Here is a 25,038-nt window from a genome sequence, read left to right as displayed (position 1 = left end):
TTTATACCGGACAGTCCGGTGGACTCGGTTCGACTGGGGACCAAAATGTCAACATTTGTTCCATTTTTCAGCTGCTGCGGTTCTCATTCACGCTGAGTCGATCGAGACAAACCCCTTTGAGTGACCTGTTCCCCCCAATCGCCTGTGGAGGCGCCGCACCGAGAACTACTGAAGGAAACGACACGAAAACCTCTGAAGAAGACGGAGACCGCAACTTCCTTCTGATGGAAGACTAAACCAAAATGGAGTGGCGTCCAATTTTAGTGGCTTTAGGATTTCTGCCGCTAATAGTAGAAACGCTCGTTTGTTTTGGTCGTATTTACCCAGAAGGCCCTGTGCTGTAGTCCGCTTCCTGCTTTTGGAGCAGTCTCCGGTCCGCTTGCGTTCACATACGCATTCGAACCACGACACAGTTCACCTTAACCGAACCGAGCCCAAGGTTTTTAGGCGGACCAGAGTTCGCTTTTTTTGGTCGGCATCAAAGTTCGATTGCGCGTTCACACCTCCCCCAAACGATCCGGACATTCCAGGCCAAACGAACTAGAGTTCGATTAAAGCGAACTGAACAGGGCTGCTGTGAACGCACCCTAAGATAATTTTAGTAAAAACTGACCTGAAAGGAGGCAAGCAGTATTCAGTTCATCAAGAAATACTGGGAATTAATTGTTGATGCTTCCATAGCAAATTTATTCTAAAAAACAAACCAAAAAAAATCCATATGACTGAATAAAACGTGTCTTATGAAATAAATAGAGGTTCAGTCACAATTAGAACAACTTTGGTGAAGAAAGGTGCCGACTAAAACTGAAGGTGGTTATAAAAAGTAGATTTTAAAACAAAAGGCGGGTTGAAATGAACTCAAACCAACAGTCCCGAGCTTACAGCACTGGGAACATCTTTCAGTTTTTTTTCTTTTAACTGAAAGAAAAAGTCAATATGTTCAGCAGCGGTAGGATCATTACTAATTTATCTCATCTTCCAACATGAATATTGCCAGGCAGCGAGAGTGATGAATAAGTTACGTGGGGTCCCGAGCTGAGAGCGAAAGCACCTGGAGTGGTCGGACAGCTTGTTCCTCCGCTGGTCTTTTTCCCCCCGTTCGGACTTCCCACATGAGTCATTCTCGCAGTGCGGCTCTTCATCAAACGATTGATCGGCCTGCCGTGTCGTCTGCCAGTCAATACGTCCGCCCTGCCTGTCCCTCCTGTTCCGACACCTGTTTTCCTCCGGCCTCCTTTTCATTATTTATTTTTCGCCTCTCGGGGCCCGCGGCACCTAAGACCTCTCTTCTCTTACCTCTCTCACCCCCATTAGAGATGATTTCAGCTGCCATTTTCAATGCAATTAAATTTTAGCCCTTTTGCCTGCTGGTCATCTCTCCCAGGTGCTCCTGGGAGGTCAGTGTGCAGACAGATAATGGCCTCCCTTTAGCTTAGGCCCGGCCACCTGTTCTCCACACAGGCTGCACTGATCCTACCTTCTGAAATTATAACACTTGAGACACACCTTTTCAGAACACTGTTAGCTTCCATTAAAAAAAAAAAAAAAAATGCAGCTCCGTATTAGAAGATGTCCTGTAATGGCTCTTCAATGGAGGAAGAAACCCCTGGCTTCTAGTTTACTCTTCTCAATTTAGCCTGGGCTAGATTTTAAATAACTGTACTTATGTCCTCGCTACATTTAGGGCCATACGGTCATCATTAACATTTTCTTCCTTTGTATGGCTTTCCCTTTCACCAGTTTCGACTACTTTTATCCCATGTTTAGCCAAGCCAAGGAAAGCTAACTTCACAATAACACTAGCATTTGCGTGTGGGCAGAAAATATTTCTTTTGCCGCGTCATGTCCAAAAAAAAAAAACATATTTCCTTCCTAGCATGCAGCATAGAATGATGCACATTCACGTCCTCCATTTTCTCTACCAGCTCGTCTTGTTTCTGTGCTAGCAAGTTAGCGTACAGGCAGGTTAGCTTGTTAGCAAGTTAGCTCTTTAATGCGTTAGCTTCCAATTAGCACTGCACTTTTCTCTGGTGAACTTTACACTTTTGAAGGAACACGTAAAGTGTTAAAATAATTGTATTTATTCTTTAGACAGATTAAAAGGAAAGCTGATATGATTCTAAAGTATACTTAAGACACTGTAGCATGCACAAAAACTGAGCAAGGCCACAAGAAACCCCCGTCCATGAGCTTTTAAGCCTTAAGATTGGGATTTGGTGATCACGTTTTGCGAGTGATGGCTCTTTAAACACAGCTGAAACCCTTCATAATGCACAAATTCAAGTCCTAATGCAATTTCAGCAGATGGGTTAATTAAAAATTTACCCAGCGTAAGAATTAATTTGGGAGACAAATAAAAGGTTTGCGAACCGCAGGCTGTAAACGGATTTGTTTCTCCTTGGATGACGAGGATATTGACAAAAGCGCTCTTCGTGAGCCAGTCCTCAAAGAGATGGCCGTTCTTCTTCCTCCTCCTTCGTTAACTTGCTGTCGTTTTGTCCCAAATCTAAGGCTCTTGTTTTTGTGTAACACGCAGATCAATGCCGTCCGCTCGGATCAAAATGAGAAAGACGTACCTGCTCCGTGTTTTCTAATTCATGAGGTGAAATCAATCAAGAATAGGTTAAAAGAAAATGTGAGCTGTGGGTAGTTATTCCTGAAAAAGAAGCTTTTAGAAATTATTATTCAGATTTTAGTTTTTTAACTAGCTTGTTTACCCTTTCCCAATTCAAAAGCTCCTTTATTAACCAACTTGCATAATCCTACTCTATGGTAGAGTCGGGTAACAAAAGCTAAGAAAACGTTCCAACTGTCACAACAGTATTGTGTTGACTTCACAAGAAGCAATGTTTTGATTTTATACACTACTGTACCTGTAGCATTGAGTCACTTCAACACATAATAACTGCTCGTGATTAAGAAAAAAATTCCCTGAAGTTTGTATAAAAATGTATACCGCGTAAGGTGATTCAAATTTTCTGTAGAAATTGTAGTTCCGTCTAATATCATGTGATGATATATAGACCTTTTGGTTGATCAGTTTAGGAAGTTGATTGGTTTAGTGGGTTGGCTAGTTTTGGCAGGTGGGCAAGTTGATTGGCTGGTTGGTTGGGTTTGGGTTTTGGGGTTGGTAGTTTTTAGCTGGTTTGGCAGTTCATTGGTTGGTTTGGTACGTTGGTATGGTTGGTTGGGTTTGGGTGGTTGTTTGGTTCAGTGGGTGGATGGGTTGGTTGGTTTAGTGCAGTGGTGTCCAATCCTGGTCCTGGAGGGCCAATATCCTGCAGGTTTTAGATCTTTTCCTGTTCAGTCATTTAAATTAGGTGAGTCAAAGCAGAGAAACATAAAACATGCAGGATAGTGGCCCTCTAGGACCAGGACTAGTTTAGTGGATAGGCGGGTTGGTTGGGTAGCTGGTAGTTGGTTTGATGTTATTAGGTAGGTTGGTTGGTTTAGTGGGCTAATTGTTTGGTTAGCTGGATTGCTTGTTTGGTTAGTTATTGGATTAAGTATGAGCACATGCCCATGTACTAAGCTTTTGGTTTGGTGGCTTGGTTTTGGTTGTTTAGGGCAGCGGTTCTCAAACTTTTCAGCTTTGGTCCTACAAAATAAGAGCAGCAGAGGCTTGTGACTCCAAATACTCCAACATTAAATGGTACAAATTCTTTTCCTAAAGAAGAACATCATGAAAATGCCACAATCTTAACTACTGTGATGCTAGTTTTATTAATTGTTACTGTTGCATCTATTCTTTGCAGTAATTATGGTGAAAATTTATATTTAGTTTAATTTGTGGAGATCATCTGGGGACCCTCACATTACGTTTCATGACGCACAATGAGGTTCCGACCCCAACTTTGGGAACCACCGGTTTAGAGTACTGTTACTGAAAGCAACAAACAGCGCTTATGTTGAAATATAAGTTTTTCCTGTTTTGGTAAGGTTATTGTAAAAGATTGGATGTGCAGTTTAAGTGATGAGAGAAAAGGTTTCAAAATTTGTACAATTCAACATATTTTTGGCGATATTATTCAGCTACTATCAAAATACATTTTAGTTAAATTACAGCCTAACAACAACAACAACAACAAAAAAAAAAAAGATGGCAGTGACAAATGTACTGGACCTTGAAATGAAGCCCCCTTTTGTGTCCTGAGAAAAACCGAATCCGTTTTTGATATTTTAATTCCTGTAAAAAGCGATCGTCAGACAACGGAGGTCACGGGTCTTCTGCAGGTCCGCGGGTCTTTGTTGACAGCAGAACCTTACGTTCTTGCAGCACGGAAGCTGAAAGAAGAAACCCGTTCTTCACACCAAGTTTAGCCACAGTGAAATAATTGCTCGGAGCCTTAAGTCGGCCCCTCAACTTACCTGACAAATTTAATCAATTTGAGTCATACCCTGGAGATGAGCTCAGTTCGGTACCTGAGCGAGACGGTGCACCACGAACGCTACACACACACACTTTGTACGTACACACAAAGAAATGGATACTGGTATTTAGTTTAGACGCCTCATGACTGCATTTTATTTAATACAGATGCAGAGAAGCTGGTAGACACTCAGACCTGGATGTACATCGCACTGGATCAATCGAATAAGACATGCCAGTCGTGCCGATCTGCCAGAACCTCTCCGTGCACCAATCAAGAAGCATCTATTTATTTATTTTACGAGCAGTGAAACTCGAGCCCCCGGTCTCGCAGCAACTCAACAGAAAGTCAAATAAGCTTGAATAAATGCCATTGCCATCCTTTTTTTTTTTCCACAAGAGACACGTAGAAGACTCTTTGACATTCAGTTGTATAAGAGAAGCAAACATCTAGGTGTGTCACCGCTCCAGTGGCATTAATATATATTGAAGGGGGGGGATGCGTTTCAAACTGGGTGGGGGGCGGGAGGACGAAATACAACCGCTAAGAATTAAAGAGATTTGAAAGGCAAACGCTTAGAGGTGTTTTTGAGATGTTCCTCGAACGTCCCGAGCGACGTCAGGGAAAAACCGCAACCCAAGGACACTCAAAGCCCAGCGTTCCTCGAAGAACTGCACATCGCCACATGCCAGGGCTTTAAACGAAGATCATTTTATGTTGAGAAATGACACCTGTAGACGTTCTGGTCGGAGCCATTTGTGGAACCGACTGAGCTCTAATAGCCGATTGGCCGTTTCGACTCCAAAAGTTAAGCAGCCGCCGACGCCGACCCAGCAGTTCCTTTTCTGAGAGTTGACAGAGTTCAATCCAACTGTTCACACAAACGCTTCAAGCAAAGAGCTCGCAGGAAGCAGGAGCCCTCGGAGGACGTGTTGGGGACGACTCTCAGCTACTACCACGCCAAATTTTACATCGACGTGTCTAAAACCAACCGAGTTATAGACATTTTTCTGTTGGCTGAGGTCAGTCAGCTGTGGCAACCAAATTCGACTGAGGCGACTCTGCAGCCAGTTTTAACTTCCTTAGCGTTTCCTTAAAACCCCTCCAGTGGGACATGGGATATTTTGCTAACAGACAGACGCAGACAACTACATGACCGTGCAATGAAATCAAACGTCCATGGATGATATTGCAGAGTCACTCGGTTGCCCGCACAGAGGAGGAAAACAAGACACGGAAACATCTTCGTGATGAAAAACGGCGCAGGAGCCGTTTCCAACAATTACCTGAAATTTGCCCCCGACCAGCTAACAAACCCCCCCCAAGTTTTGGCCTTTCTCTAACCGTCCCTCGGAGTGTACTTTTTCGGCTCGCACAGGAGGCATAATTGGCCTTTACGCAGACACGCTGCATATTCTCCAGACCCCATTTGCATAGAGCAACACAATGAAATGCAACAGCGGATCTGAGAGAGCCATTAGCATGCTAACTGAAATGTTACTGCTTATTATGTAAGGAGGGGTGCGCCGTCTCTCGCTAATTTGCGCTGGCGTTGAGCGCGCCCGCCTCAACTCCGTGCCGGTGGAACTTTATTCCCAGAGAAGAGGGAAAAAGCTCCTTATTAAAATCTAATTTTGTGCACTTTTCTCCAAAGAACGAGCATTTAATGAAACAGGACCGTGGGGTCTCTAATGAGCTCGGGGCTACAAGTGTAGATCTAATGCTCCGAGCTTTCATGGAACAAACTCGTTCTGTTATTTTCAGAGCTGCCCCCCCAAACACTGCCGCACCATCACCTAAAACTCTTCCCTCCTTGTGCTTTTTTTTTTTTAATCTCTCTCTTTCTCTCTAATGGACAAAAAAACATGTTTTTCTTTGAAAAACATTGGCAAACACATTAGCATTTATTATTGCCTATCAATTTAGACTTTGACGCGGCTAGAACCAAGCGTCTGCCAGGTAGAGGATCAAAGGATCAAAGGCCGGCGCGCTTCTGCAGTGGCTGCCGTTTTTTTGTTTGCCTTCGCTAATTAAATGGACCCGACACGACGAGCGCGACGCAAAACCGTCCGGATCTTTCTTTTCGGGAGCCGCGCGAACCGGCAGAACACTCCGATCTGCACGCTGTCGCCAGGTTCACCCGAGGGCGTCTTAGTTCGCAAATTCAGCTCATCACGAGGTTCGCAGCAGCAGCGTCGTCGATCGTCAGCCGGACCGGGGGGGTGGCCTTGAGGCTCCGCTCGTCCTGGGAGTTTTAGATCTTTCTGCTCCAACTCGCCTGATTCAAACGGTTTAATCACCTCTTCGCCCAATCGTCAAGTTCTCCAGGAGCGCGGCGACGAGTCGTTCATTAAAACCGGGTGTTTCAAATGAACACGTCTAAAACACGCCCCCTTTCCCCGAGCCGAGGGATGGAGTTTGACACCCCTGATCCAGACAATAATTGTTTTCTCATAAGCAACAAAGGCTATCAGAGGCAACCTTCCAGAAATCCAGACAACATGTCTTGTTCCGGCGGGGGGGGGGGCTTTGTTCCAGGTATAATTGGAAGCACTTTGGATGCCGCGGTTTGTAATCTCCTGTGTAAATTTGCACAAAACATAAGTTCACTTTCAGATCTGCAAGGATTGTTTTTCCTTGACACCATCTGTTCTCCGTGGGAAGGTTTGATTAGCCGCGTTTCGGCTTCAGCATATCTGCCTGCCTGCCTGCGCCATCCGGACGCCATCCGTTCCCACTTCCAGTCGGATATTTCCCCTCCATTAGAAAGATCATCATTATGTCGAGCGGCGGAGCAGCTTTTTGGTTGTTTTTGGGTTTTTTTTTTTCTTTCTTAATGGAACGAAGAGCCCTGATTTGATTGGCCGCGACAGACGCCAGGCTGCGCCGATGTGTTTTTCCTAATCTCGCCCTGGGTTCGGCGCTCCAGGAGGACGGGCGCCGACTGTGCCGCAGGTGCCCGCTTCGGGACGGGCAAGGAGTGGTCGCACGCCAATCTGTCTTTCAGTCGTGGCGAGGGAGGAAGTAAACAGGAAACGCAAGAGGCGGCCTCCAATCTGACTGAACTGTGCAGCTGCGATATTTGTCTTTATGACGTCCCCCCCCCGTCCCTACGTCTCCACACCCAACATGAAAAACATCCATTTGTCCAATCCGGAGGCTCTACACGTGCACCGCCTGATTAAAGTCCAACTACGTTCGTTATTTTCACCACAAAACTGCCAAAATATTACAAGTCTCACTAATAAGGTAGGAAAAAAAACAAAGAAAAAAAGAAATCAGGTTTCATTTTCACGAACGCAGACCAACTTAAGAACACCTGGAAGTTTCAAATGAACGATCAGTGTGACCTGTTAGCGATCGGACTGTGTGTTAGGGAGGATTCGCAGCGACCGCCACTCCCAAGTTCTACCCCCGTATGTGTCAAATTAAATAAGCTGTAGCCATTTTTATCCCGTCTAAATTTGATTAGCTTGACGACAAAAGTCCATCAGTTGCAGACGTACACCCAATAATCCTTTTCTGAGAGTTTCATTGTAATCCAAGCACTAATGCGTGAGATATTTTGCTAACAGACAGCCAAAGAAGCAACAGGCAATAACACAAATGTCCGCCTTTTGTGGTGGCAGAAAGTAACCACTAATTAGACGATTTCACGTCCTCTACCGCCGCCTTTTTTTAACATTTTCTACATTTTCTGGTTTTGGAACATACAGGCGCGATCGTTCGGCACTTACTGGAACTGTTGCCCCCGTTCGACCCCGACCCGTTGTTCTCCGTCCGCCCGAGCGAGGGCAGGCTGAAGGACGCGCTGGCGGAACTGTTGCCGGGCTTCTTCCCACACAGGAGCACGTTGATGCTTCCCAGCACGTCGTCTTGGAAATCCAGAGCGCCGGCCGCCTTAAAGACCGCCGAGTTCTGCAGCCGGACCACCTGGGTGACCGTAAAACAGTTTGCTCGGCAGCTCTAATCATTTTTGACGTATACGGTTGCGTTGCAGTCAGATGTTTACATACACTCTGCTTCTATTAATTGATTTAAACCATTTTTTAATTTTTTTTTTTTTTTCACATTTCGCCAGTCTGCTCGGTTGGTAGAGTTCATTTAAACGAGTTGGTTTCCTGGCATGGACCCAGCTTCAAAGCACAGCTTACAAATTTTACCATTGAGCTTCGGGCGGGGTCATTCCAGGAGTTCAGCGTTAGCCCGTTTCAGCCAATCAGGAACCACTTTTTAAAGGCTCGGGCCCATTGTCCTGTTGGAACGCCCGATTAGGTTCCAACCGTCCCGGCTGGTAATTCGAGGTGAATGAAAGAAACCGGAGGTAGTCCGTCCACTCTGAGCTACCACCACCGTGCTTAACAGTGGGTTTGAAAGCCTCAACTTGACCCCTCCGAATGCGCTTCTCGTCGCTGTCGCCACATCTGTGTCACGTCTGACCGTAAAACGTCGTTTCTGAAGACGTTAAACTCGTCCAAACTTTAGCTGAACTTTTGGAGCAAGAGCTTCTTTTTTGTTTTTCCCCCTCAGCAGTCATTTGAATTATTAATAAATAAATTGCAACAAGCTTAAAATGAATGACGTTCATTCCACTGATTGTATGTAAACCTCTGACTATAACTGTGCATTTAGAGTCCTCACAAGTGATGCGTTCACTGACCTCCTCAAGTATTGGTAACGCGTTGGCTGCGGTTGTCGTCATCAGCGCCATTGTGTCCGTTGCATTCAGGTCCAAAGCTGAAGGTAGCTAAAGGGGGACACACATAAGAGAGTTTATTGAGAGCAGAGAAACACAGGAACTACTTGAAATAAAAATGATCAAATAAATTTATCTGAAAAAGTTCCGTTTTCAAAATGCATTTCAGCCAAACTTGATTTAAAAAAAAAAAAAAAAAGACAGATATTCAAAATGAGGTCAAAGTTGTCCGGGTTGGGCATTAAACTAACTCATACAGGTATATCGGCTTGGATAAACATCAGAGCAGGTTTTAATGAATTTGTGGATCTCTGCAGGAAAGGCAGAAAATGTTATTTCATTCCTTCCTTCTTTCACTGGGTGAAAAAAAAAAACCTTATCATCGTGTGCAGAAACAGATGAACTTCAGCTCCAACTGCAAAGAGTCTGGATACTTTTCCCCGCCGTTTGAAAGTTATACCTCCACTCAGACGAGAAGCAGATATTTGAGCAAAAAAATTCGGAAAAAAATCTGTGAAGTGCTGCTAAATGGCAAAAATACCACCCTTTTATTTTTGGACGGTGTTCCTTATTTCCTCTCAGTCATGAAGCCTTTCGGCTTTTCAGCCCATAACCGAAGTTTAATGGCGACGCAGTACATCGGCGTGCAAGGAAATCCTAGTCCAGGTGACCCTCTGCCTTTTCTGGTTGTTGAGAACCGAAGCTCGCAGGATCTGGTCCCACAAGGGTTGGGGGCCTTTAAGTCACACAGACTCCTCTTTACGCAAAAACCTCTACAAAGACCATCCCTGTGGGGACCCTGTACCCGCTCTGGCTTCAACTTCCAGGTTCCCATATGCTGTCCGGTATGTCCTTTACATGTTAATGTAGGAACAAAGTAGGCAAAACGTAGTAAAAAATAACTAAAAATGTCTTTTTTGTTTTTAATGGGGTTTATTGCACATGTACACTATACAAAGAGAAACGTACATAGTGTGCCACATGGTCAGTCTTTCGCAAAAACTGCTATTTTTCCAAGTAGACGTGAATAAACAAACAAAGAAAAACCCAACTTTTTATCAATTTGATCCTTTTTCTATAAACATTTGGCCTCTCATCCGAAGAAAAGCGATAAATACGGAGTGTGATTGGCCCACGAGGGTTTACAAGACTTCTGCATCCAGCCCATGGGGGTTCATCAGGGTCGTGTATCAGGGTCCTGGGTGGAGTTTGAGGGGAATATGATGACAGTGGGCCCATGATGTGGAGCATCAGCGCGGCTTGGCGACTAAGAATTTGACTCAGGGCTGGCCAGGCTGTCCTCAACTATGAACAGGGTCAACAAGCTAGCTGTGGAGCAGTGTCATTGTCCAACGCGGAGGAGGCCTAAGTTGTATTGTAGCGCCAAAAGTGACCTTGTGTTCCTGTGACATTCAGACAGCACACAGCACGAATACAGTCGAAGGGAAGAAATGGCATGCCCTTTCAACTGCCGTCACTCCGCATGGATCGACCGTCCGCTGCGGCCCGTGTTCGTGGCGCCCGCGTCGCCTTTCAAACTCTAGAGACGTACGCGGGACGGAGGTCACAGAGGCAAATCGATGGTTGTGTTATTTGGGTAAATCTGATTGCCGTTCAAACGGCCTCTCATTGAGGCTCGAGGACACATTTGAAACTTGACAAATGTTCAATTGCCTCCTGTTTCACATCAACCCTGTGTATTTTGTGCCGAGATTATGTCAAAAAATAAATAAAAAATCCAAACGCAGACCTGTGAGAAGAATGTCTAAATCGAGCTGAGCGCCTCAGTCACAGACTCCGACTCTCTCCACTTGTCTTTTTTTCTTTACGTTGTTGTTATCACAATCACTCAGCAATGTCAAGCCTTAAGTGCGAAGTCTTGATGTTCTTTTCCATCTATCTGCTTGAGGCGCCGAAGAGCTTTTCCTCCGTATCTCGTCTGGACTCTCCTTTTTTTTTTTTTTTCCCCTTTTTCTCCCCAGCGCTTAAAAAACGCCTGTGGGCTTAAATTGTTCAAAAGCTCTCCCTCTCTCTCCCTCTCTCTCTTACGAACTTCCTGGCTTATCACTTATTTATTGGATTTGCTGTCCCATATATTTTCGCTCAAAGATAAAGTCAAAGAAAAGCACAGGCTTCCATCATCCTCACGGGAACAGAGATATTTAGGGGAATTCGAGAAAACATTGGTTCTGATAAATAATTCCGGCCTCGTCGCATGCGTGCATTACTGGGAAATCAGCAGAAGACAAAGAGGTGAACATGACAGGGAGAGTTGGAAGCTTGAACTCTTTCTAGCAGAAAGAAAACAACAACAAAAAAAAACAAACAAGAAAACCCTCTGATTTAAAATCCAAACAGTTACAGTTACAGTCAACGAGATTCGACTTCGCTCTAATTCTCTGACGCAGAAAGCCAGACGAGCATCGCAGTGAGCGTTTAAACTCCCCAACTGAAAGCCCCAACGTGATATTGTCATCTTTCTATAGTTTCAAGGGAGTTGGACTTAATACCGGAGAGGACGGTGGGCTTTTAATCGAACTGGCCACTTTTTTTTTTTTTTAAATTGGCTATGCCTATGAATACCTAATCAGTTACCAAATAGAAAAATGGAAGATGCAGCAGCTACAACCAGCTCAGTAACTTCTTTTTTTTTTTTTTTTTTTTTGGTCCTGTTGTGGCATCTCAGACACACCATATAGAGAAGATGGCTGCCTACACGTGCCAGAACAGGTTTGCTCCACAATAAGAGCATCTTAGGATGAGAATCCCGATCGCATGGATTATTTTAATGAATCAAAACTGAATCTGAATCTAGCATTAGTGTAGGCCGGCCACATTGTTGTAATAGCAACCTGTTTGTATGACCTTCTACCATCGGGACTGTTTGCGAGTCGGTGCGCAAAAGTGTGTGTGTGTGTGTGTAGGGGGTGGGGGGTAAGATTATGTGTAGCAGAGACGCAGAGAGACAGCTCAGTCACTTAAGCAAGATCGCTCTACTGTGTTTTACTTTTAAGTGTGCCAATTCTTCTTAAGGGTTGTTTAATATCTGGATAAAGTTAAGCAGTTGATGTTCTATTTAAATAAAATGAAAAAAAACATACTATGTTGACCATAAATGAAGAAAGAAATTGGTGTTGTATAATGCCTTGGGCTGCCCTGATTTTTAAAGATTGGCTTCTGCCAGATATATATATATATATATATATATATATAAATAAATTGACCTCTAAACCTTGTGTTGAGGAAGATGAAGGGCGAAGCTTAGAAGAATAAAAGTTCAGAGGCCAGGCCGTCTATGGGGAGCAAATATACGACTGGAAGTAACTTAACTGGAAGCATATAAATATGATTTAAAACTACCTGCTACTACTACAAGGAGCAAGTTGTGCGGGTGCATCAAGATAATCAAAATCCTAACAGAATCGTGAAGTTGCCTAAAGATTCCCAGCCCCAACTGGAATGGGCCGCATGGAAATGGGCCTGAGTGAATCAAACAGCGAGGGACAGGATATGAACTGGACCTGCTCTGGTTTGTCCTCTTCAGCATCTTTCCTGCAGCCTGGCTGAAAAGAGCCGAGCTGAAGGGGACGAGGAGGAAAAAAGAGGACTGAAAATAGGATCGTAAGCAGGACACTAAATGGACAAAAGTATTTGGTCACACCTGTTAATTGTTGCAATCATCTATTTAGCAGTTACTCTAAACTTGGTGGGTCTTATGTTCTGTGGATAGGGTTGAGTTTTAGGTGTCCACTGTTGGTGCTGGCTTCTTATACACCAGTTGTGACCATTTCACAGAAAATGCAACAGTTTACACCTTTAAAGTTTGCTTCTCCTGCAAAATTACGAGCTTTTGTTTTGTTTTTTCCTCTTACATGTGCAGTTTCAGTAGATATGAACCAAAAAAAAAGGCATCCTATCTCCATGGAAACAGGTAGAATGGAACTGTCAGGTCAAACGAAGTTGTTTGTTTTTGAGATTTCGGCTAAAAGAATCTTTATAAACTGACACGCAGCGCCATTTACGGTCAGCTTTTACTTCCAACGCCGCGCAACTTCGACAGCCGTTCAATATCTGTGTCTCTTCGGCATGAATAGAGGAGAAGAAACCGGCAACCGGCCCGGCGTGCTGCCTCTCCGACAGTCGGCGGGTGCGTCGACTCCTCGGTGGTCTCTGTTGAGGGAGAGGCTCAAGTCCAGGCACCTGAACGCCAGATGCGCCTACTTGTGGAGCCAGAACGGACGGCAAAGGGCAGAAATCCGCTCCCTCAAGAAAAGTCTGGACAATTAAATGAAAGCTACCGACCAAGTGATGGATAAGCTGCGAAGGTCCGGGGAAAAGACCGTGACCTACTGGAACAGACTGACCAAAGAAAAGCAGAAGAGAGAAAAGGAGAGGATCGTGTTCAGCAACACGGAGCAGTACATGAAATCCAGTTTCGCGTTGCTGAAGGAGAGCTTTGACCAACAAAACGAGGAGATGCGGGACTCCGTCGATAGAGAGACCAGGCTGCGGTCCCGGCTGCAAGATGCTGAGGAGAAGCACGGGGCATCCAGGGAACTGCAGCAGGTCATCGAGGACAAAGCCAGAGAAATCGCACGGCTGCGGAGCAAGGTGGAGGCTCTGAAGGGGAGAAAGGACAAGTGGAAGAGGAGATGTCTCGACTGCGGGAATGGCGCTCAGACGGGGAGCGAGGAGCCCACCACTCGGCTTCAGGAAGGACCTTCCTCGGTCACGGAGGAGGACGGTGAGGAGAGGCCGAGGAAGAGGACGAGGACGGCGAAGAGGAAGCAAGACGTGAGGGACGACAGGATGGCCGGACCGCGGCGCGAAACGCTGGCTGACGAGTCCTGGGAGTTGGCTCCTCATTCTCCGTCCTACGCCCCCTTTCAGCTCTGGTCTTCACCCGTGTCACCCTGTCACCCTGACCATCCATCCCCCCTTACTCCATCTACTCACCCAGCCAAGTGGCCTCCCAGGTAACGCCGATCGACTCCCCGGAGAGAAAACGTTGAATTTGTTGATGACCTCTTCCGTCTAACTACCCCGTTTCTCGTCTTTCTCAGCCGATTTCCCTTCAGCCCTAGACCGACCCGCTTCAGCGCCCTACGGACTCGGCACGGAAGCCCCGCGGGAGCGGCCGCGCAAAGCTCCACAGAGAAAACTTTTTCAAAAAAAAAAAAAGACCCGTGGGTAACTTTTATGTGCTTCATTTTGCTGTTGTTCAGGACAGGATTCGAATAAAAACGAAGAACCATCTTCAAGGCAGGTTTGGAAGTTCAATATTTGGGGTATTTTAAAGCTCACCCAGATACTTAAACATGTTTTTTTAAAATAAAAGTATTTCTCCACAAATCCTAATCAGATTTACTGCTGTTGGCTGTTAGCGCTCATGATTGTTGGGTCTTTACGTTGGTCCGATGTACTGGTAAAATGTCCAGGACGGACCTCGCCTCTTAACTTTTGTCTTCTAGATCAATGATTCCCAAAGTTGGGGGACGGGACCCCAGTGTGGGTCACTCAGCACCAATTAGGGGTCCTTAGATAATCTCCAGACATCAACTTACAATAAAAAAAACTTTGTTTTTATGCTGTGTTTGCACCATAATCGGTACAAAAACTTGAAATACAAGTCCATAAATTGATTAAAAAAAAATAGCATAATGGATGTTAAGACTGTTTGTGTTATCTTTATGTCCTTATTTAATACAGTCATGAGCATTTTTGGATGTTTAAACAGCCAACAGATGGGCTCACACACCTTTGTCGTTATTATTTTATGGGTCGGAAGCTGTAAAGTTTGGGAACCAGTGGTCTAGACGATGTACAGTTTGGTAGGTGACAGCAGTCTGAAGAGGATTAGGCAGGTACAAAATAATAAGAGGAAGGTATAAATGTTCGGGACAAGTCCTCAGTTTGTCAGACACAAACGAACGCCATCGCCAAAAGCTTTATTTTTTTTTAGCATCATTTAAAATTTCCACCAAAACTTGCCTAAAGGCCAGAATTTTACTGGACAGATTCTGCGGGGGGGGGGGGTAAAAAACAAGATTAATAATACTTGCAAAGCCTCACAGCTGCCAAAGCCAGATGTTACGGAGGTTAGCGTCCAAGAGAAAATGAAGTTTCTCCCGTTAACGAAGCGCGTATTTCAGCGCCGGGGTTTACGCGCGGCATTTGTTGTCAATCGGCACGTTTTTTTTTTGTTTTTTTTTTTTATTTGACGTTCAGACGCCGAGGCTTTTATTTTGTAGAGTTTTTGAAGGCGTATTTCTTTTTCCCCCTGCAAAATTCTCCGCGTTTTATTGACTCGTGAAATGGCGCTCGCCACGATCTTTTATTTTCGTGTCAGATCAAATCATTTGCCGTGCTTTTATTTTCATGTGAAAGGTTTTTGGTTGCGATTCGCGCCCGAGTCGCTGTGCGGGGACAGTAAATAAGGCGGGGGGAGAGGGAGGGGGTGCAAGAGTACAGGAAAGAAAAATCAAAATGTCAAGTAGTCAGACAAATTGTGAAATAAGAACATCTGAAACAAATGGTGAAAAAGGTGTTGACTGAGGTTTTGCTTGACATCGATAATGCACAAAATTCAAACATCGCAGCAGGAATGTACTATTATTATTATATTAAATACAGAAAACATTTTATTTCTTACTTTTATTGCCATTTAAAGAAAGAAGCAGCCTTAAGAGTGAGGAGGATCGAGCGTCTGCCTCAGTTTGTGTTTCGTTCCTCATAAATAAGCTGCCAGACTGAGAAACTCTCGGGAGGCCTCAGTTTAATCCTCACTTCAAGTGGTAAATTATAAAACATTACAAACTTGCTTAAACTGGCCTACTTTCATCACGCGGTTGCTTTGGAATACGTGAACTTGGCCGCCATTTGGCGATCACTTATTTAAACTAACAAGCAACGGTGCAGGTGAGTTTAAAGGTTTATAAAAAAATTAAATAAATACCATCACGTGAACCAGTTACGTTTTTGAGACTGGAACTGTTTCAAGATGGAGGAAATCCTGTTTGGTCTTGTAGCTCGTTAGTCTCATCAGAGTTAAACACTGAGGTTGTTCGTCAAGCTACCTCCAACAGGTAAGACACTCCTAGACGTCGAGTTGTCCTATCGGGCGAGAATTTAGCTAAAACTCTTCGGCGGCGTCTTCCGAATTCCGAATGTGAAAGTCACTAACGAGGAAAAGCCGTTGGACCCGGTGTTTTGGTTTTTTTTTTTGCAGACGGCAGCAGCAGCAGCGGCGGCGGCGGCGGCTTACCCCGGAAAGCACTCTCCTCCCGTCCAGGTTCTGCAGGAAGACTTGCTGGGCGTTAATCAGCTGCTGTTGAGTGAGGGAGCAGCTGACATTTTGAAAAGCCTCCCTCTCGGCTCGGCTGCTAAATTGGACGTAGTCATCCAGATTCCTCCCCTCGCACAGGATGCTCCTCACATTGCCTGGGCTCGGGATGCCCATCATCTGAAAAAAAAAAAAAAAAAAACAGAAAATGTTGGCTAAAGTTGACAAACTTTGCATTTCACCCTTTTTGCTTTTCTATAAACCAGGAGTCTCCATGATAAGAAAGCTAAGAATATTTTCTGTCCTGCTTCAAAATGAGGATGTAAAGAAAGATTATTGGCATAGAAACAAAGCCACTAATTAACGTCCTTTAAGCTGTTCTATAGATTTGATCAAACATGTTAGAGTTGCCATCTGCAACAACGCCTCCCCACCCATTCATTCAAATCAGGAGTTTGTTGTGGTTTATTCAAACGAAACTCACCATAATGACATTGGATTTGATACAAGCCCAATACCAAAGAAGTGCAACTCTCACCAAGTCCTGTTTTATTAACAATGGAACACAGTAAACATATCAAGTGTTTAAACTAAACAAATTGGGTTACTTAGCTGCAAATGAATACGAGGACTGGATATAAATAGCAAGGCCAGATCGGTGGTTCCCAAACTTTTCAGCTTCCGACCCATAAAATAACAGTGACAAAGGTGTGTGACCTCATCTGTTGGCTGTTTAAACATCCAAAAGTGCTAATGAGCCTATTAAATAAGGGCATAATGAGAACACAAACAGTCTTAGCATCCATTTTGCTATTTTTTAAATCATTAAACGACTTGTATTTCAATTCTCTGTAACAGTTACGGTGCAAATATTTCATTAATTTTTTTTTTTTTTATTGTAACTTGATATTTGGAGAGTATCTTAGGACCCCGAATTGGTGTTGGGTGACCCACATTGGGGTCCCGACCCCAACTTTGGGAATCATTGAGATCGATCTTTGAAAGACAAATCCAACACGATTTGAAATTTTTTTTAAATCGGTCCACTGGTTACCAATTTATTGTCAAAAACTGATCCTCAGAATGGGTCTGAATTAATCCTGTTCTTAAACGAGCAGCAATAGAAAGTCCTGAGTTTTACTTCCTGGAACTGAAGCTGAAGAATCGCTCTGATTGGCTGGAAATTTTCAGATTGTTCCTTCGTGGATAACACCTGAGCAAAGCAGTCTGTCATAAAATGTTTGACTTCATCTGAGTTGAAGAAATGAATGAAATAATTAATTAGCTCGATCGCTGCCCGACCCAGTTAGCTGCAGCGTTTATTTACCGGATTAAGAACATTTCGAGGATGGACGGGTTGGGAGCGGACATGTGGCGCGTTAGAGGAGCCGAATGTCTCAGACGTAAAGATGGGCAGGGGTTCACCAGTCTGCCGATAACTACATCTAAAAAAATGAAGGGACAATTTCGGAACAAATATGGGTTCGTGATAGTTTTGAAAATCGCTGCATTTGTTCTTTTATTGACTTTTTACACGACGTCCCGAACAGTGGCGGCTGGTGGAGTTTTCTCCAGGGGGGGGCTAAAGTCAAAAATAGACATATACCAAAACATATACTATCACACCATATTTACATGAGTTAAAACAACAACAGCAACATTATAATGTACGTAAAAATGCACAAGTGCTTCCTGAACACACCAATACTTACAAAGACGGAGGTCTCCCAAAGTACAAGCCTGTAGGGCACATTTAGCGTTTATAAGACATGTTTTCTTCCTTTTTTTTCAAAACTTTACCGGAGAAAATACGTCAAAGCTTGTTTTATAGTGAGAGCACTCACTACGTCACGTATTCTACACGTACAATATAACGAAGATCGGATGTCTCACTCCGATTAGAATTCAAAACCCAAACATTTTAACAGTTTTTTTAGCATACATTTTCTTAAACTAATTATTAACTATGAACTTATTTATTACCTTGTGTATTTAGTCACGTAATGAATTTATTACACCTGCGGCTGACAGACGGATGTGACGTCACTCCGTGGCGGGAGTCCCACGCTCCTGCGGCGGGAGGCGGTGAAATGTAAACAGAGCTGCGTTCAGCTCTGTGCGCAGAAGAGGTGCGCCAAGAACGGTCCTAGCGCTTGTATTGAAGAGGAGCTACTGCGCATGTGCAACTTTTAACGAGAGTCTATGGGCGGAAATACGTCACCAATCAGACAACGTCGAAGAACGAAACAACTTTACTTATCATTAAAAAAATATATTTATGTTACACAACTAAAAATATATATGCATCTATTTCGAAATATTTTTATTTTACTATTTTATTTATTTATTTTTTTTTTACGTCTTATTCAAGGTAATGTAAGTGGTGGGGCGGTGCTCTTGCGCCCTCTAGTGGCCAGCCGCCACTGGTCTCGACTTTCTTTTTTTTTTTCCCAAATTGGGTTAGGGTTACCCTAACTTGTAATTTTGTGTTGTGGATGGCTTCTTTTTTTATAATCAGATGCTGGAAAACATCTTGGCGGGGGGCAGGAAGAGGCAGGGATTGAGCCACTGATCAAAAAACTACTTTACTGCTTGAACAATGAGCCTCGTAATTGGCACAATGGCTGCTTATGAAGGGGTTAGAATGTGCAGCACCAACAGAACGCAATGAAAATAAGAGCGGGCGATAAAACTATGGATGTCACAGACAATAACACTCCTCCACCGAGATGGATGTACACAGATAATTCATCAAACCAGGCAGTTACACAGAGGAAGACAGGAAAGCGAGGACGCCTTGTTAACCACACAACAGAACTTTGTCTTTCAGGCTTTGGAAGGAAGGTATTTCTGCCACCAACATAACACTAGCTTTTGGAAGCTTATTTATACCACTGTGAATATAATAAAAACTATACTCTGAGTCTTATTTATGACTCAAAACCTCATAAAAACGGCTCACAATTATGAGACGGTATCCCATAATTACAACGTCGGTGTCTCATAATTAGGACTTAGCATCTCATCATTGTTACTTCGCTAATAATGATGAGTCTCATAATTACACGTCTCATACTTCTGACTCAGCAGTTTCATAAATATGATAATAATTCACAATTACAACGTAAATGTCCCTTAATTATGATGGCATCTCATAATTACGAGATATGCATCTCAATTATATGATAATTATCATTAACTTACAAGTATAATATATCTCATTATTATGAGTATCATCATTACACATCATGTGACTTAGAATATCATAATTATGCAACAGCTTAATCAAAATTATGACTTTTTTTTTTTTCCAATTGTGACTTAGAGGACATTTTGTCCGTCTGTTGGCCAACAGGCTCGTTATGGATCAGCCAGAGAAGAAGCAAATTGACATCATATTCATTTATTTGTGGTAGAACCAAAGTGGTTTAAAGTTGGTCGCCCCCCCAAAAAAAAAAAAAAAAAAAAAACAGTCCTTTTCAACAGATTTGACCAAATGTCACCCGTGTGGCTTTGCCCACCATTCCATCATCAGAATGTTGCTGTTTTCACTGCGGCCGGTTGTCAGGAATGAGTCAAACCCAATGGGACTCTTGGAACTGATCTTCCATGTATTTAAGCGTCCCGACAAGTCTAAATGGAATTACCTTTTTGTATCTTATCTGATAATAGTAAATAAAAACAAACAACTTCTTGCCAAGCAAAATACCAGCGAGCGCTTCGAATCCGAATGCGGAGACGAGGAGTCCCCTCAGGCCTGCTCTGGGCCCGGACATTTCAGACGGAGAATGTTCCGAGTCGTCTTTTAAACAGGATGATATAAACCGAAATTCCTTTCGTCTTTCCGCCCACCCCCAATATGTTGGGAGAGTATTCCCACTTACTGGATTGAGCTGAATCTGAGTGCTCATGAGGCTCTGGACCACCCTTGGTGGAACCGATAAATCCTGAGTCAGATACGTGGTGAAAGTTTCATTGTCTTTCAGGATGCTCCTCATGGTGACTGGTGGGAAATAAAAGAGAAATCACAATTAGATGTTGGCCTCACAATATCACAAGATCTCATGCAATCCGTTAGCGGCTGGACTATTTGTTGGGGACGACGTCTAACTTCTACCACACCAAATTCCAGCTAAGAACCTGTAAAACTGACTGAACTATAGACAATTTGGTGTTTGCTAAAGTTGATTAGCTGTCCATCTTGAATCAGTTGTAGCCGTTCATCTGATGATGACTTCCTGAAAATTTCAATAAAGTTGAGCCATTTTGGTGGGGGGGTTTTTTTAGGGTCAGTTGGCTGTGGCGGCCATCTTGAATCAAGCTGACTGCGAAAGTTGATCAGGGTCCAGTGACATTTGGGTTCTTCGCCTTCGCCTTTCTTCGGCGGGTGATGAAGTTAATGGAGCACCGCAGCCTCGACTTTTCTCCCACCTTTTACCAAGGCGCCATTTTTTTTTTTTCCTGCGGGTGTTTCCTGCCTCCCGGGACTCCAGCTTGCTCTGCAGCTGCTGACGGCGAGCTAATGTAATAATATTAATTAAAACGATCACTTTGGCCTTCTTAATGTGAGGGAAAACTCAAGTCGATTGCTCGAATGGCGAGCTTTTAGGGGGTTCTCTTCTGGTACGGTTTGGCGGGAAAAAAAAAAAATGGTGGGATTAATTGGAAACGCCGCCCTCGGCCCGATGTGACACCTCATGCTTCCTACCGACACAGGGAAACGGAACGAGCCCCGCGCCGTCGGCGTGCTCCGGTCCCTGTTTTTACAGCGAAGTGACCACCTGCGTCTTTTTAATCAACCCGTGGTCAAAACAAACGAAAGAAATAAAGAAAGACAGAAAGAAAGGACAACACAATCACCTTTGCCATCTTTTTCCTTTTTTTTTCCCTCCCTAGTGATCTTTTGTGCTCCCGCCTCAGACAGCAGCAAGTCCCCATTAATTACGTCCAGGCTAAGATCTTTGATGGATTTAATCTTGTATATTACAAACCAGCAACCCCCCCCCACAACCCAACGGGAAAGAAAAAAAAAAAATGCAAATGGGGCCCAGAAGCTGCTTGTTGAACAGCCGCTCCCTCCCTCCCTCCCTCCCTCGGTTGCCTTTTTGCAAATTAGGTGCCGTGCGAAAATCGGAATATCATCAGCCTAAATGAGCCTAATGCAAAGTAGCAACTTATCAAGACAAACGATCTGTCAGTCTGCGTGGCAAATTGCATCATAAATAATCACACGCCATTGTTTTTGAGGGATGAAGGGGAATAACAAATCCGCCGACTTGTCATCCGCGCGAAGGGGGACACTTCCCCTGATCGAGAGCACTTGACGAAAGGCACCGGCGGTAATTTCAGCCAAGGCAAAAAAAAAAACTTTTTTTTTTTTTTTTTTTTTCCCCCTTTTTTTTATTTGAACGAAACTCAGCTGTAATTTTCACCATTCGGTCTGATCCGTTTAGCAGTTCGGTTTCATACATAACGTTAAAAAAGAGATGGAAAAAATCAGCATTCCTTGAAGTTGATGCGAATCGCTGCCTTTCATGGCAAAGTTTCAAGCAAAGACCTGCTGGGATCTGTTCGGGCTCAGGCTATGTGCTGGAGATGACACTCAGCTACCATCATCCCACATGTTAGCTCAGCATCTGTAGCCATTTGCTAAGGCTGAACAGCTTGGTGGCCATCTTGAACTGCATTGATTTTTTAAAAGCGAATCCGTTCCGGTTGTACAGCTAGTGACCTTCTGCAGGTTTTGCTGGATCGGGTAAGGACATGCCCACGGGGCCCGTGCGATTCCGTTAATCGTTAATCGACATTTCCTACCGCCCTTACCGGTCCCAGGGTTAGACCTGGACAGGACAGAGGACCACCGGTTGACGTCGTCCACCAGCAGCCGGGCCCGACTGAGAAGGGACTCGTCGACCACACTGGTCTGCAGCTCGATCAAGAGCCCAGCGATTCTGGAGCGGTGGAAAGACAAGAGGAGATCGATAACTGTTGGCAAATGTTCTCAGATTAAAAACAGTGTAAATAAACGAAGAAACTCGAAACTGTAATCAAGACGTGACTCGTCCCGGTGCCTACATGGAGCTGTTGAAGTTGTTGACTTGGCCTGGTGTCTCCCCCGGCGTTGGATGGTTCAGACAGGGGTTGTCCACGTTACACATCAGCCCTTGGAGCCAGGGCAGCACGCCGGCAGACGGCAGCGCTTTGTTTGGGTAGTGACCTGAAGGCGAGACAGACGGTGACCCTCTGGACCCAACTCGCTCCGAAGACGGGGGGGGGTACCTACCAGCCGCTGAGCGAAGAGGGGCGCTCGGAGCTGAATGAGGCCGCTGAAACTTGCTTAAAAAGCAGACGCACGGCTGGCAAAGCTAAAAAAGGGTGCAGAACACGAGCTAGGAGCTAAAATGAAAACACAAGCTAAAAGTAGCGACTTGCTAATTAAAGAGTAAGAGAAGGAGAAGGCAAACAAAAAGCCAAAAGGAGCTAAACACTAGCTAAAAGGAGAAAAATAATAGCTAGAAGCTCAAAGGAGGAGAACACTAAAAGCTAAAAAAGAGCTAAATGCTAGCCTGAAGGTAAAAGTGGGAGCATGCGGACTAAAAGGAGCAAAAGGTTAGCTGAAAGCTACAAATAGCTAAAAGTAGCAAAGTGCTAACTAAATCCTAAAAGTAACAAAATGCTAACTAAAATATAAAGATAACAAAAAGCCAAGAGAAAAGTAGTAAAATGTTATCTAAAAGTAAAAAAATTGGGAGCTAAATGTTAAAAGTAGCAGCAGGCTAGTGAAAAGCAACAAAAGGCCAGCTAAAAGTAGCAAAATGCTGGCTAAAAAAAGCAAAAATGGAGCAAAAAGCTAACCAGAAGGTAAAAGCAGGAGCACACTGACTAAAAGCAGTAAAAAGTTAGCTGAAAGCTACAAATAGCTAAAGGTTTGCTAAAGGTAGCAAAGTGCTAACTAAATCCTGAAAGTATCAAACAGCTAGCTAAAACGTAAAGGTAACAGAAGGCTAGCTAAAAGTAGCAAATGGGATGCTAAAGGCTAAACGTAGCAGAAGGCTAGTGAAAAGCAGCAAAATGCCAGCTGAAATCTCAAAGTTGCAGAACGATGGCTAAAAATGAAAACCAACATAAGAAGACAAATAAAGAGCAAGTAGCTAAAGCAAAAACAGCAAAGTTTTTGAGCGTGATACATACAGTATGTTTCTATGGGGAGAATGTTTGTAAATAAAGTTAAATATCTTGAAATATCAGGACTGGCCGTCGCTTGTACTCACATTGCCCTTTGTAAATGGGCTTGTTGGTGGACCTCACCGACACCAGGATGAAGAAGAGAAACAGAGGCCACAGCAGCTCGACGACCAGCCGCACCTGCAACAGACACAGCGCGCACCTGTTTCATTTCGCTGCTGACGACACCATTCCCGGCACTTTCCCATTATTTAACAAACGCGTAAAAGTGCGTCGGCTGTTTATTAAAGGCAAGCCGAACAAGACTTTAGATAAAATGGAACGGTGCGGTCAGGTGATTCGTTCAAGCAAAACAATATCTGGAAAATACCCCCCAAAAAAACCAAACCCAAACAACAGATTATTACACAACCCCACTTAGTATTTAATGCAGTATTGTTGTTTTTACACTTCAAGTTAATTTAAAGCATTCAAATTTGATTGTAGTGGAGTCCTGTGGAAAGGCTGTTAACAATTAATATATTTTCTGTTGCAGACAGCTCTTTGAATTCCCTCAGTATGGAGAAAAAGAGTTGAATTCTGACCAAACTGACGAGCTAACAGCTAGCCTGACTGAGGCCGAATCGGATCGCTGCCGTCCCAAAACAGCTTCGTTCTCAAAGATTTTCCGGTTCTTCGTGTGCTTTATGAGCCTCTACCTCACCGTTGGTTAGTCATCGCGTGAATATTTACATTATATTCAAAAACTATTTGAAAAAAGACGCATAGTAGCAGCAGAAGCTAGCTAGCTAGCTGTAGCGATCTGGGTGCAGCTTGGGAATCTTCCGATGGGAAATTTCACGATATTCTTTGCTCGACCCGTCCCGTTGTGTGAAACCTGCGGCGCTGTAAAGGTTTATAAAACCGCCGTACTAAATTTTAGCTCAATATCTTTAAAACTGACCCAGTCAGAGGCGTTTTGCTAATGTTGACGGACCGTGGCGGCCATCTTGTATCAGGTTGCAGATTAAGATTTGAATCAAATCTGTCCAGTTATTCATCTGATATGTTGCTAACAGACACAAACACACAGGGAACTACATTATCACCCGCCTTTTATGGCACCAAACAGTAATAAAACTGTTTTGTTTAACTGCAAAAACACTTTCAGATGAAGCATTCCTCAATAAATATCATCTGCTGTAATACATTTGAACGCATTAAAGCAATAATGTTTGAGTTCAATCTTCCGCTCTCTGCCTGTGTGAGACAGGGTCGTATCCACCTAAGGTTGTCTTTTTTTTTTTTTCCTCGAAAAAAATGTCATTTCTTCTTGCTATTACTTGAGAAAATCCCAGCCTGAGAGAGCAGCCTGTGCCGGTAACTCCCTAAACTGAAGCTATCACAGACTCTTTATCGTCCGCCCGCCACACTCAATCCTCCCCTGGAATCGGCGTGTCAACCACTCCTTTACGTTAATGCAACCACTTCTCGCCACCCGGCAGGCCGAGTCGCCCCCCCCCCCC

At 44.0% G+C, this 25,038-nt stretch overlaps 1 protein-coding gene across 2 annotated transcripts in view; it reads right to left on the bottom strand.

Moving 5' to 3' along the window:
* LOC108234870 (phospholipid-transporting ATPase ABCA1) overlaps positions 1–25,038 on the bottom strand; it is a 215,816-nt gene that overhangs the window by 177,503 nt on the left and 13,275 nt on the right. For both annotated transcript variants that reach the window (XM_037976591.1, XM_017414453.3), the window contains 7 exons: positions 23,620–23,713; positions 22,424–22,565; positions 22,172–22,299; positions 20,233–20,351; positions 16,331–16,528; positions 9,031–9,117; positions 8,108–8,303 (listed from right to left, as the gene is read on the bottom strand). In XM_037976591.1, the coding sequence (XP_037832519.1) occupies positions 8,108–8,303; positions 9,031–9,117; positions 16,331–16,528; positions 20,233–20,351; positions 22,172–22,299; positions 22,424–22,565; positions 23,620–23,713 (964 nt within the window). The remainder of the gene's footprint in view (positions 1–8,107; positions 8,304–9,030; positions 9,118–16,330; positions 16,529–20,232; positions 20,352–22,171; positions 22,300–22,423; positions 22,566–23,619; positions 23,714–25,038) is intronic.

Source organism: Kryptolebias marmoratus, linkage group LG7 (genome assembly GCF_001649575.2).
Source record: "Kryptolebias marmoratus isolate JLee-2015 linkage group LG7, ASM164957v2, whole genome shotgun sequence".
Lineage (NCBI taxonomy): Eukaryota > Metazoa > Chordata > Actinopteri > Cyprinodontiformes > Rivulidae > Kryptolebias > Kryptolebias marmoratus.
The sequence above is the reverse complement of the archived record's forward strand: the minus strand, read 5'-3'. Positions and strand labels throughout refer to the sequence as shown.